This window comes from Equus asinus, chromosome 2 (assembly GCF_041296235.1).
Source record: "Equus asinus isolate D_3611 breed Donkey chromosome 2, EquAss-T2T_v2, whole genome shotgun sequence".
Lineage (NCBI taxonomy): Eukaryota > Metazoa > Chordata > Mammalia > Perissodactyla > Equidae > Equus > Equus asinus.
This window is the reverse complement of record NC_091791.1, coordinates 133446221-133460324: the sequence shown is the minus strand read 5'-3', so window position 1 is coordinate 133460324 and position 14104 is coordinate 133446221. Positions and strand designations below refer to the sequence as shown.

The 14104-nt window shown below is 49.7% G+C and overlaps 1 protein-coding gene across 14 annotated transcripts in view; it reads right to left on the bottom strand.

Moving 5' to 3' along the window:
• MEGF11 (multiple EGF like domains 11) overlaps positions 1-14104 on the bottom strand; it is a 337396-nt gene that overhangs the window by 163953 nt on the left and 159339 nt on the right. For all 14 annotated transcript variants that reach the window (XR_011498732.1, XM_070499522.1, XM_044764680.2 and 11 more), the window contains one exon: positions 12748-12840. Coding sequence is in view for 13 of the 14 variants with exons in the window: in XM_070499522.1 (XP_070355623.1) it covers positions 12748-12840 (93 nt within the window). In the remaining variant the exon portion in view is untranslated. The remainder of the gene's footprint in view (positions 1-12747; positions 12841-14104) is intronic.

The window sequence follows — 14104 nt, the reverse complement described above, 5'->3', positions numbered from 1 at the left end:
ACATGCCCAGAACCTAGCCGTGTTTGGCACATGGAAGGGGCTCAAGAAGTATCTGTTGAATGAATGGATGTATGGATAGATAGATGAATAGATACACAAAGGGATGCATGCACTCACAGATGGACAGATGGATGAAAGGAGGGAGGAAGGGATGGACAGATGAATGGACAGATGGATGAATAAACTGATACATAGTTGGATAGATGCATGGATGGATGAATGGATGGACAGATGGATGTTCCTCATCTGCAAGAAGCCCCAGGGGAGAACTGATCTCAACAGAAACTCTCAAGCAGGCAGCCAACCCTGGGAATCCTGTCTAGATGCTAGAGCTGTTCATAAAAAATACCGAGTGGCATAACTGCAAGAAATAATTGCTTCTAATTGGGCTGAATTATTCTGGCCATATAGTAGACACATTTTTATAACTTTATTAATTATTCAATTTGAGGCCTATTACCCAGCCTGCCAGAATGGGCTTTCCTAATTAGAGGGTGACAGATTCCTCACTTCTGCTGCTGCTTCTGCTGCTGTGGCAATGTTGGGCAGTTGCTGCCTGCCTTGGGGCCCACTGGTGTCTGAGGACTGGAGGTGCAGGGAGGGCTGTCACTGAGAGGCAGGATGGGAGTCAGAGAGCCTGGGGGCCAGTAAGGCTGCTGTAGGCGCTCAGCATGGACATCCCACTGGACATCAGGTCTGCCTCCCCTGGCCCAGACAGGGAGGCAGGAGGGTATCAGAGCACGTTCAAGCTGGCCTCTGTGGGCCACCTGCTGCCCAGATCCATTCACCAACTCTTAATCATGGCGGTCTCCTTCCATGCAATCTGTTTCCCATACAATGCCAAGATCGCCTGCCATATGTTCTTCAGTGGCCTCCAGTCAGGGACAAGGGAAGGACAGCAGGGCCCAGCTAGCCCGGAGGGACTAGCCAGGACTGGAGGGGCAGATCACAGCCTCCAGCGTTCCCTAAATTTCCATACCTAGGCCCACACCTAGTCACAGGTTACTTGGGAGAAGAAAGAGTCAGGAAGTGGCCCTACCAAGAAACAATGCAAAATGAGCCTTCAGGGGCTCCGCGTGGCCCATGGGATAATGTCTAAGCTCCTCAGGCTGTTGGTATAAGAGCACCACACCACCTGGCCTGGCCTTGCAGTGCAGCCTGGCCCCTACTCCTCCACACCAGGCCTCCTCTGCTTCAGCCACACGAACCCGCTCACCATGCAGTCCCTTTGCACACGTGGGTCTATCTGCCTGGAACACCCTCTCTTTCCACAGCTGACCATTGAAACCAAATCTCATCCGCCCTTGAGCTCTGGCTCCTCTGCCTTCTTGCCATCTTTCCCATTTCTCCAACTAGATGTGACCTCCAGAGGGAAGGGTGGTGGTGGGGCGATGGGAGATGAGGCTGAAAACTGGGCAAGCATTAGCCCCAGAGGAGACTTGGAGGCCTGGCCAAGGAGCTAGGGCACTTCCTGGCAGGCAAAGGGGAGCAGGGAAGTGACATGACCTGGTTTGCATTTTAGGCACTGTCCCACCTCCCAACCATGGGAAGGGCTGGAGAAGGCCGGCAGAAAGCCCTATAAAACAGTGTCAAGCAGAGTTGCAAGTGTGGTCACCAGAGACAGACTCCCTGGGTTCAAATCCTGGTTCTGCTACCTACTAGCCATGTGCCCTTGGGCCAGGACTTAACCCCCCTGAGCCTCAGTTTGCTCGTCTGTCATGTGGGTACAATGATGATGAATTACTACAGGACAGCGTGTAGACTGAGTGCTGGGTATGAATTAGGGGAGAAGTCTAATAAGCGGGAGCAAAGCCCAGATGTCCCTGCCTTTCAGCCTCAAATGCTGCCTCCTCCACGGCCTGTATTCCAGTAGAAAGAGGTCAGAGGGAAAAGAGCACACCCTCTGGGGCAGCTGAGTGACCTTGCAGAAGGACTAAACCTCCCCGGACCTCGGCTTCCTCAACTGCAAGGCAGGGGTCGTAATCCCCACCTGGCGGGGCAGCGGGAGGATGAAATGAGATCCTCACGTCCATCCCCCACCTGGTGCCCGGCACACAGCAGGTCTGGGCTGACTGGGACTGAAGGGAAAGTCCTCGGGGGCAGGGGCAGGTCTTAGAGAGTGGGACCTGCCATCAGTGGGCCCCTCTCGGCCACAGAGAGGACGCACCTCCTTCCTTGCTTCCCTGTCAGAGCCCCAGGCCAGTCCTCCAGGTGGTGGGGCACAGGTGGGAGCAGTTCAGCATTCCCTTCCGCAGGACCATGTTTCCCATGCAGGCCCAGCCCATGTGCCCACCCTGGAAGGACCTGCCATGTGTGTGTGGGGTGGGGGCGGTACAGTGTCCTTTTCATGCCCAAGTGGGGCTGGGGGGGAAGGATGGCAGCGCTGCCTGCCAGCCCCACACGATGACGCCAGCTTGACTCCCGCCACTCGTTTCTGCTTTCGTCACATTTGGGTGGGTTCTCCCACCCTCCTCCCTCCCCCCAGTTCTTGAGACTCCCTGAGTGTCATTTATTTATTAATTTTGTTCTCAGGGAGCAGATGGCCGGAGCCGAGTCGTGCAGAATTTACCTCCCTTCCCCACCCTACAACAGCCCCCAGGAACACGCAGCTCACACACAGACCCCAGGTATCCAGTTTCTGGCTTTCCACAAAAATTGACTTTCAGGATGGGCCACAGATGCCTAACCCCTGACCCTATTCAGATGGGACTGGTCTCAATACCTCCTCTGGGCAGAGGGGCAGAGGGGGAAGGGGTGAAACTTTGGGAGGCTGCATCTCTCAAGGAACTAGAGGAGCAGCGGCCCCAGGCTCCCTTCTGCCCACGCCTACCTCCCTTGGACCTGGGAAGCAGGTTCTCAGGAGTTCTCCCTTCCTTTCCTGGTGGGCTTCAGCACAGGAGCAAGACCCAGTCCAAGGGCAGAGATGTGGTAGGGGACCAGCTGCCTTCGGTCCCATGTGCTGGGGTCTCCACAGGCTGCCCCCACCCAGCCTCATTCTCATCCACACAGCTGTCTGGGCCCGCAGCAGGGCGGGACACCCCAGCATCTGCCCCCTCTCACCTCTCATTCCTCCTGGGAGGTGCCTTTGGAAGAAAACACCAGCAGGGAGGAAATGAACCTCTTCATGGCTTCCAGAGCAGAGCCAAGGCTGGAGTGTCTCAGAAAGAGGAAGGAGGGCCTGGGGGAAGGCGATGGGCATGGGCTACGAGACGGACAGAGGCCAGCCTTCCTGCTGTCCTCCCCTGCAGCCCCTGCCCCAGGACTCAGGCTGGGCGGAGATCTCTTAACACGCTCCACCGTCCCTCTCCAGGGTCCCTCTCCACCTCCAGCACAGGCTCCTCACAGTTCTTTCTCACATTTCTTACCTGTGGCCTGTGGAGAGAGTCAGACAGACCCAGCTCTGATGCTCACCAGCTGTAGGACCCCAGGCCATTGCTTAACCCTCTGTGCCTCAGTTTCTTCACCTATAATGGGACCATGGCACACACCTGGTTCCTTCCTCCTTCCACCTTCCCATGATGGCTCTCCTGAGCCATCAGGCCCTGCCCCATAAAAGCCAGGGGCTTCTCTCTCCTCGGACTCTTCCTCCTCCCTCCTCTCTGTGCTGGTGGTTCTGATTTCTGCTCAAAGTCCCCTGAGGATGGGTGCTCTGCCCTCCTCATCCCTAAATCCCCCCTTCAGCCCTGGACCCCTGGCAGGGTTGGCCTCTAAAAAGAGCTCACTAAATGCACATTGAATGGAACTCAAGGGACAGAGAGCGTCATGAGGCCAGTGGCCCTGGCTATGGAATTCTTTGTTGTTCAAAATTAGAATTCTGGGGTGAATAGCAGCTCTTCTTACGCACAGACCTTGAAAAAGCATTTGCAGCCGCATCCGCAGCTCCCTTCTGTCCTCGTCATGGTGACTGAGCCCCAGTGTGCGGAGCTGACACAGAGCCCACTGTCCTGGGGAGGCCCACAGGCACACCAGATGCCAGCAGAAGGCAGCCCAGGCGGTTCGGCGAGGGGCCTCGGGCAGGGCAGAGCGCACGTGAGGAACAGCGAGTGTAATTGCTTTGTGGCGATTCATCTGAAGTTGCTTTAACCTTGACAGCAGGCTCGGTGTAGTGAAAAAAACCACCCTACGGCTGCGGCCATCCGGTTAGTGTGACGCCCCTCTGCACACCGTCCCCAGATGAGACAACCAAGGGCTCACCAGGAGACCCTACCCGGGGGAGGCCAGGATGTGAGTCACAAGGCTGCCCCCACCCGTGGCTGTCCCCTCCCCACTTCTTTCCCAGGTCCCGGAATGAAGGCAGAGATTCACAGGAGGGCCATGCATGGGGGTGGGGGGCAGGAGACTCCCTCTCCCAGAGGTCAGAGGGAAGGTCACCCGGGCCCTTGATCAGGTGAAACCATGCTGGATTTTGACTTCCCAGAAACAGAGCATCACAGGATTTTAGAGCTGGAAAAGCCACACTAACTTTCCCATTCTACAGATGAGAAAACTGAGGCCCACAGAAAGAGAAGGAATGAGCTAGGGTCACCAGGCAGAGGTATGACCCAGAGCCAGCTTTCCTACGGGTTATGGCACAGGACTTTCAGGGCAGCATGGAGCTGTGGGAAGAAAACAAGTTCTGGGTTCTAATCCCGGATCTGCCACTTGTTAACCAAGTGAATATCAGAAGTTGCTCCACGTCCTGGAGCCTAGGATACAACACACACAACCTCTCCAAGCTGCTTGGAGAGTAAATCAGGTCATCTATGTGAGGTCCCTGCACACGGTGGGTGCAGGAGTCCCCATTCACTTCCCTCCTCAGACTGTGTGGCCCCTCTCGCTCCTTTCTGACCTCCTCCTCTTGCCTCTCTCACTACTCACGCTCAGGCTCCTTCCTCCTTCGCTGGGAAGGATCCCCAACATTTTGGCAGTGGCCCTTTTTGCAGACCTATATAGCCGGGCCCACTGAAGACCCCTTCTGGCCCTGCTCATCTCCTTTTGGGCCCCCTCACCTGCCCCCCGGACAGAGGCAGGAACCCCAGCCCACATCCCATCTCTTTGTTTTGCTCCCACATCCTGTGCTGTCAGACCGTGATGTCCCCATGCTCGTCAGTGAGAAGCCTGTCCAGGGGCCCCTGAGATGGGAACTCTTCCCTCATGTACTTTTCGAGACAGGCAGGTGGCAGGGTGGACCCCTCTGGAAGTCCCCAGTCCCAGTTCCCTGGCCTGACCTATCATCATGAGTCTGTCCCCCAGCCTGGGTAGAGAAGAAACCAGGATGGTCTTGAACCTTTAGATCATCTGCACAAAAGTCTATAGAACAACTTGGCCTATTTGCTTTGATATAATGAGACCCATCTGCTTCTAAGACAAGTCCAGCTTGGAATTTCCCAGAAGCTGGTGGGAGACGAAGGTCATGGGAGTGAGGAGACTCAGGACCAAGTTACAGCTCTGCCACTGCCTCCCTGGGTAACTTCAGGCAAGCAGTTTCCCTTCTCGGGACCTGGGTTTGCCCATCTGTAAAATGCAAGGACTAGACCAGACAATTTCTGAGGTCCCTCCCAGCTCTGGATTCAGTGGTTTCAGTAACCATTGAATCAGATCTCAGTAACCAGAAACTCAGTTCTGGGATCCAAGACCACACTTCCTAGCACTCCATTCCAGGAATATGTGCATATATAAAAGATAGGTGAAGAGATCTTCAGGAAAACAGGACACCTAAGCCACAGCAATATGGGATTCATATGACGCACAGCTCCGGAGGGTCAGTACCGAGCACCGTGGAAAGATGCAGAGACCTTGGAACACCCAAGATGAGGTAGTATGGGCTGGGCCAGAGCCCTTGTGCCAATCTAGAATCAAGGAGCCCTGGCACAGACAGAGGGGCTATTGCAGACAGCCTCGCATGGTGGAGGGAAGAGAGAGTTCCCAAGAATGCAGTGGGGAGAGGGCTTCGAGCCCTGATCCCTCTCTAAACCATCCTTGCAAACAGTCACTAGCCCTGGGAGGTCTAATTCTGGTTATTGCCTTTTCTACTGCCTCTCAACCTTCACCCCTAAAATAGCCCTGCTCCTAGGGAGGCCTGGTGGCATAGCCCCAAAAGGTCCACCAAATGCTCAAGTTATCACATTTTTTGTTTTTTTAAATAAATGCTAACTCTGCATTTACTTCTATAATAAATCTGTATTTGTTTTAATATAAGGAGCAATGTCTACATTATTTATCAGATAACTAATGTACCATTACATGGTAAAAAAAAAATTCACCTCTATGGCTTTAAGAATTTTTAGCAAAAATCTTTTCAACAAATGATGCTGGGGAAACTTGATATGTATGTGCAAAAAAAACCTGAAGCTGGACCCCTACCTTATATCATATGCAAAAATTAACTCAAAATGGATCAAAGACCTAAATGTAAGAGCTAAAACTATAAAACTCTTAGATGAAAACATAGGGGAAAAGCTTCATGACATTGGATTTAGAAATGATTTCTTGGATATGACACCAAAGGCACAGGCAACAAAAGAAAAGATGGATAAACTGGACTTCATCAAAATCAAAAACTTTTGTGCATCAAAAGACTCTATTGTAGTGAAAAGGCGACCCACAGAATGGGAGAAAATGTTTTCAAATCATATATCTGATAAGGGATTAATATCTAAAATATATAAAGAACTCCTATAACTCAACAACAAAAAACCAAACAACCCAACTTAAAAATGGGCAAATGACTTGAATAGACATTTCTCCAAAGAAGACATTACAGATGGCCAATGAGCACATGAAAAGATGCTCGACATCACTAATCACTAGGGGAATGCAAATCAAAACCAGAATGAGATATCACTTCACAACCTTTAGGATGGCAATTATAAAAAAAACCCAGGGCTGGCCCCGTGGCAGAGTAGTTAAGTTCACGTGCTCCGCTTCGGCAGCCCAGGGTTTTGCTGGTTTGGATCCTGGGTGCGGACATGGCACCGCTTGTCAGGCCATGCTGAGGCAGTGTCCCACATAGGACAACTAGAAGGACTCACAACTAAAATATACAAATGTGTACTGGGGAGGGGACGGGGGTTGGGGAGGAAAAGCAAGAAGAAAAAATAAAAGATTGGCAACAGTTGTTAGCTCAGGTGCCAATCTTAAAAAAAAACCAAAAAACCCCAAATAAGCAGAAAATAACAAGTTTTGGCAAGGATGTGAAATTAGAGCCCTTGTACATTGCTGATGGGAATGTAAAATGGTGTAGACACTGTGGAAAAAGATATGGTGATTCCTCAAAAAATTAAACATATCACCATATGATCCAGCAGTCCACTTCTGGGTATAGACCCAAAAGAAGTGAAAGAAGGTCTCGAAGAGACGTTTGCACACCCACATTCACAGCAGCTTATTTGCAATCGTCAAAATGTGGAAGCAACTCAAGTGGCCATTGATAGATGAATAGATAAACAAGATTAGGTATATATGCAATGAAATATTATTCAGCCTTAAAAAGCAAAGAAGTTCTGACACATGCTACAACATGGACGAACCTTGAAGATATTGTGCTAAGTGAAATAAGCCAGTCACAGAAAGACAAATATTGTATGAGTCCACTTATATGAAGTACCTAGAGGAGTCAGATTCATAGAGACAGAAAACAGAATGGCGGTTGCCAGGGGCTGGGGGAGGGGGAATGTGGAGCTAGTGTTTAATGGGTGCAGAGTTGCAGTTGGGGAAGATGAAAAAATTCTCTAGATGGATGGTAATGACGGCTGTGCAACAATGTGGATGTACTTCTTGCCACAGAATTGTACACTTAAAAATAGTTAAAATGGCAAACGCCATGTTATTTACATTTTACCACACAAATCTCTAGCAAACACATACCTTAGCTTTGAAAGCACTGACCTAAAGGGTCCCAGGCTCATTTAAGAGTGCAGGTATATTTCTGAGCTGGTAAACACTTAATTTTCATCTGCAAGGAGAGCTGAAAGCCTAGTCAGCCAGGGGTCCCACAAACCATTCAAGACAAGAACACATTTGACTTGGTAGAAACTGCTCTTGGTCGTGACCCAACGTGGTTCCTGCTGCCTTTGTTACTCAGGCCTGCTGTGCAATCCTGCCTCGTGTCCAGCATCGGGGGTAGGCGGTGGCCATACAGCAAGACACTGTGTAGCAAGCATTTACTGTCCTGCACATTCTCCTTGCACGTGGATAAAACCAGTTCAGTGGAATCTAAGAATGTAGGAGACGGTGGAAACATGGAGGAGCAGCTTCTCTTTCATGTCTACCCCAGCCCTTCTCGGGAAGCCAGAGACGAAAACCAAAACACCATTCTATGGCCCAGAACCCAAACTGCAAAGGACCACGGGATGGAAGGCAGAGAGGCAGGACCCAGGAAATACAACAATTAAATAATACAATGAAGGCTTAAATTTCCAAGTTGATTCTTGGGTATCATTTATAAAAGTTAACAGGACATATTTAATTTAGGAATTGGCTCACGTCCTTCTCCTTACAGCTGAAACCTCATAAATGAAATATACTGGATCATTGCCCAGTGCGGAAATAAAACTTATGAATAATGTTTCTATCTCAATCATTGTCAGTGGTTTAATATTCCTAATTACTTTAAAAAGCTAGATATTCAATATAGGAAAACTTTTTTCTTTTTATCTCCACTTGTGAGATTAGTGCGATTTAATAAGAGTCACTCTGTCGTCTTTATTCAGTGTAAACTGACATTTCATCCTTTCACTCTTCATCATTATATGGGATGGAGGTTTATGACCAAGCATGCAGCTACTCTGTTTCCCCACATTGGTCCATCTAACACCTCAGAATTATCCACATTAGCTGACATGTTTACCTACCAGGCAAATCAGCATCACCTCACTTCCTTTATGGAGCAGAAAGAAATTAGTCCAGGTCTTAAAGAAATTAGGTTGTGGGGTTAAGTCTGTATAAAAATGAAAAGTCCCCCATCCCCACCACAGTACTGGGTCTGTCCCCTTTAACTCTCAAAGTCGTAAATCCCCTGGCAGCCACAAAGGGCAGGGCAGGGGCGGGCTGCGGGATGATGGATCTTTATAACCCTCCTGCCTCTTCCAGGAATTGATCCTAAGAAGAAATTGGGACAAGTGGGCAAAGATAGATACACAAGAAGAATCATTGCGGCATTTTTACTCAGGGCCACCGTCCCTCATCCACATGTCCACCATACAAAAATCTCTAAAAAGTCCAAAAGCAATTCGTTTCTAAAGTTTGGCACCAAAATTCATTTAGAGGCAAAATCTTCATGGAACTGATCTGTTGTTATATATCGTCTATATGTCTCTAGATGTGATCAGTCACATGTCAATTCAGAAATATGACCATGTTTCATCCCAGGGGGCTGCCCAGGCCCCACCAGGGGTATATGTCATATATGATATAGTCACCATATGCCTTTCCAAACTCTGAAAAAATCTAAATTCTGAAACCAACAGGCCCCAAGGATCTTGGATAAAGGATGGTGGGCCTAAAACTGAAAAATTAGAAACAACCTAAATGCCCATCAACAAGAGACTAATGAAATACTTTTGGTAATCCATAGACTGAAATTCCATAAGGGCATTAAAAATTTAAAGGGAGATTCATGTTATTGACAAGGAAGTGAGTACATGACATAAATGAGTGCAAGTTATAGAATAGCACATACATTTGATCTAAACAATAGAAGTTGTATACAGGTCTAGCTCTCAGTGCCAACGTGTAAAGAAATAACAGGGAGGGCAAGCACCCCCATGCCAGAAGGGGGTGTGTATTTCACCTTTCATCTATACTCTTGGTGCAGTTTGAATTTTTTTTAATGACATAATTTTCAACTCAGAAAAAAAAATAACAACAAGGATGATGCTTTCAATTAAATAACAATCAAGCCTTCCCTGTAGGAGTGTCACATGTGTAGACATGTATACGGACAGATCCCATTCAGAAATCTCCAAGATACACTCTGCACTGACCAGGGCACCCATCCCCTGGGCACGGGCCCCACAAAGCCCCTAGGCACTGCAGAGTGCACACAGGCATCCAGTGGCACAATGGCAAGCAGGCTCAGATTTCTTGGAGTAAACCCAGTCACAACTTGTGTCCCACGGCTGATTCATCTACCTCCACAACAATATCTTGGGGCCGCATCTTTCAAGCAGATCCCTCCTTCCCGTGTGAGCAACTATGTCTTCTCATCAAAGTCCTATTTCAACCTTAAGCTGTATTAACAGAGGTTGAGCATCCAGAAGGAAGGAGAACATAATCATTATGAGTTCAGGTTTAGGACCCAAGCTTTTGCTTGGTCGATAGTCCCAGTTTCATCATTTACTGGCTGTGTGTCTGATGAAAGTTCTTTAAGCTTTCTGTGCTTCAACTTTCTTATCTGTAAAATGGGGCTAATAATAATTCCTTCACTATAGGGTTATTGTGAAGACTAGAGGAGAATATAAAGCATCCAGTGCGCAGTAAAATTCAATAAGCAGTATCTATCTCTTTCATTACTTTTCCATACAAGCCTGCAGTTGCATAGTCAGATCTAAGAATGATAGCTTAAGAGGAATGAAGGCCCCAGCCAAAATGGAGAGAAACCTAATGGGGAAGGCAGTTCAGACCACATCACATGAGAAATAAAGGAGAACAAAAACTTGGGGAAGGAAGTGATCACTGTCTTCCGATACCTGATGGGCTGACTCATGGAAAGGGATTCTGATTTCTTCTCAGTGCGGCCTCAATGGCTATTATCAACTGCTCTAAGATGACTGGCTTCCCACACACAGTCTGTGGCCTTGTCCACTGAGTTCCTTGGGAGAATTCCAGACACGGCAAGAATGTCATGGTAGGTTGCTCAGCACCAGGTTTAATGAGTGAATGGGGGGTGAAATCAAGCAGCCCGGTTTGGTACTGCAAGTTAGTAAAGTTTCTTCCCCACGTGCATGGTAAACTCACTCTGGAGGCCAGACTTAGTCTAACCTCCTAGTCCTGTTCATCGAGTGCCGCCTTCATTCCACCTCCTTCGCTAGACTGGAAGCGCTGAGAGAGACAGACCACGTCTGAAAGACCCTCCAGGGCCCACCCCACTATCCAGCACAGTCCAGCACAGAGTGAGCACCAAACACACTTGCACTCACTGGTGGTTTATATGCACTCGGGACCCCCAGGACTCGGTCTGTATTTCAACCTCCAACAGGCTGGATAATAATCCAGCAGCAGCTAGCACACCTGTCCCAGGTGGGCTCACCTAATCCAGGCTAGATGGTTCTTCATCAAGGACTCATTGTAAGCAAAGTTACACAAAACAAAACACAGACAAGGGAGAAAAAGCTCTCAAACATTTAAGCCAACGTGTTTCCTGTAGTTCAAGTCCACAAAAAGCCACCTTGAACACATTCCTTTAACCCAGGTGTCCCTCAGGTTTACTTTTCATTGTCTGGAGGAGTCCCTGGCCTGTTTCTCAGGCCACCTTGAAGCAGTGAAATAGGTGGGGTGAGGAGGCCGCCATGGTCACTGGGGGTCCCAGTGCATTGGAGAGAGTCACATGAGCACCCAAATAGATCTTGGACTCCCCGAGCTGAGATAACCACTCAGGCTCAAGACAAAACCACATCCAATAGCCTTGCTTTGCCTGGTAGGTTCTCATGCACTGTATAGACAGGGAGGCTCCGGTCAAGGCCTTGGGAAAAAAGACCACAATGAGATGTTTGCACTCCAGCAGAGAGAGTGGGAGAGGGCAAGGGCACCACATTGGGCCAACAGGGACACACCATTACCTTCCAAGTTATCCTGACCACTGCAGTCACTATGGGACAAGGCTCCCAAAGATGGGTACATAATGGGGGTTAGAGCCCTCATGGATCAGCTTAGCTTTGTTACCTACTTGAGGCACAATGAAAAAGACTCTACTCCAGCTCAAGGAAGGAAGAAAACTGGGCAGCAACGCCAAGCAAGGGCTCTTTGAAAATCAAATAAGACCATGATGTTAACCAACCATTGATTGCAAAATGTGCAAAGGAAAGGGTGTCATCTGTGAGTATTCAGGGGAAATGAGCCAGAAGGAAAGGATTTGTCTTTAACTAGGCTCTTGGCAGAGAATTCCCCGAGCAGCTGCCGAGTGTACCCTGTGGTCTCGGTGGCCAGCCTCACAGTAGAGACGATGTCCCAGGCTGCTGTGGGTCGCTAGGTCCGTCCCAAGAGCATCCACCTCACTCCAAACTCACCAGTAAGCCTTCCCCAGGGAATATGAACTGTCTGCCTAGAGAGATGTAGGAACACGGTGACCCACCCACACGAGTGTCCCATTCTCCTACCTTTGGGGACACAGAGGCATCTCAGTGCCTGTCAATCTCATGAATCAGCCCCAAGCCTCTGTGAGCACCCACAAAACTGAGCCTTTGGACCAGCAAAGCTGAGGACCAGGCTTTGATCACAGTGACCTCCTGAGTCTGCTCCCTTGGGTGGCATCTCAATTTCACATCAACCCTCAAAGACCATATCTAGAGGTATTTCATCAAAGTCAGAGTTGTACAGATGACTCCACAACTCCCCACACACACCATGTCCCTCCAGACCCCTGAAACATTACCCCCAGAGCCCTCCAGCCCTAGTACCACCCTGTACTAAACTGCAGGTATGTGTCCTCCCAGATGCCCAAGCTCGCCGAGGCAGCCCCAGCCCAACACAAAGGATTCAGAATGCACACGGCACAGCCCGACCCAAGCCAGAGCCAGGGTGCCACCCAACCCCCGAAGACCCCAGACTCACCGCTGGAGCAGTCGGGCCCTCCCCAGCCGGGCTCGCAGTGGCAGGTGTCTGGGGAAACGCAGCGGCCATGCACACATTCCTCCGTACACAGGGCTGCAGGGGGCGGGGAGGGAGGGAGGAAGAACAGAGACAGACAGTGAAAACCAACCATTTGGTCAAGGAGCATAAACCACTTGGCAACCACTCCCCGGGGCCCAGGGTTGCTCAGAACGCATCACTGGCTTTGGGGAAAATCAGGCTACTCCTGACCTGAGTCATTTAATTAACTCCAAAATACATCCAACAAGAGTGTGCTTCAACCCAGCCCAGTTTCCTAAAACGAAACCCCAGCCCGAGAAATGGCAGCCTTGGTGACTTTTCAAGACTATCTCCTCCAAAGTCTAACACTCGGAGACCTTCCACAACCCCGCCCCCTAAATCCATGCTCCCACTCTTCCCATCAGCTCAGGAAATGACCTGTCCCGTCCATCTTTTGCTTTCCCCAACTTCTCTCCGCAAAGGTCCTGAAATTTATCAGGTTGCCCGAAAAGAACAGGTTCCCCTCCCGTTTCCCTCACTTTCCTGCCCTCCTCCCTCACCTTCCTGCCCTCCTCCCCAAAACTCCCTATTTTGGGGCTCTCAAATGTCAGCAAATTTGCAAAGTACACAAATGCCGAGGAAAAAGCAACAGCTAATTATAAGAAAGTAATTAAGAGAGACATCCACGATGATGATAATTGTAATTAGAAAGCGCCTGGCAATTTCTTATCACCCAGTCAAATGCTGCAGCCTCCCGAGTGGGGAGACAAGAGCAGCAAAGTTTCCAGCAACTGCTCCAGCGCCGAGAAGGCTCACTGGCAGCAGTGTGGGGAAGGGAGATTATTTCTCTCTTCCTCTGACATCCGCATTTTCTCAAGGTCATCCCTTGCTCCTCAGAGGTCTGCCCCACCATCTAATCCGTCAGTGAAGGAGTACAGAAAAACCCCATTTGCCACCTCTGCAAGCTGGGGAAATTGGCGGCTACCATCAACCCTGTCAGTTTCTTAGACATCATCTTTGTTCATCATCTTTGTTATCTATTTTGTTATCTGTCCCCTGCTGGGCCACACTGGGGTCTCAGGTCAGCGTGGCGCCAGTAGAGCCCTCCTCTCTGCTTGGTCTGGCCTGGGTTGGGGGAGCAGGTGGCCCCTGATAGTGAGGGCTAGCCACTGACCTTCAAACACCCACCCTGCTGCCATGTCCACTGCCTGGCCTGAATGCCCCCTGGGAGGGCACTGTTAGGGTGGACAACAAAGTCCATTTTATGGTTGGTGTGGGGTCCTCTGTTCCCTCCCAAACACAGACGTTTACCCTGAAGCTGTTGCCTTAGCTTTGCCCA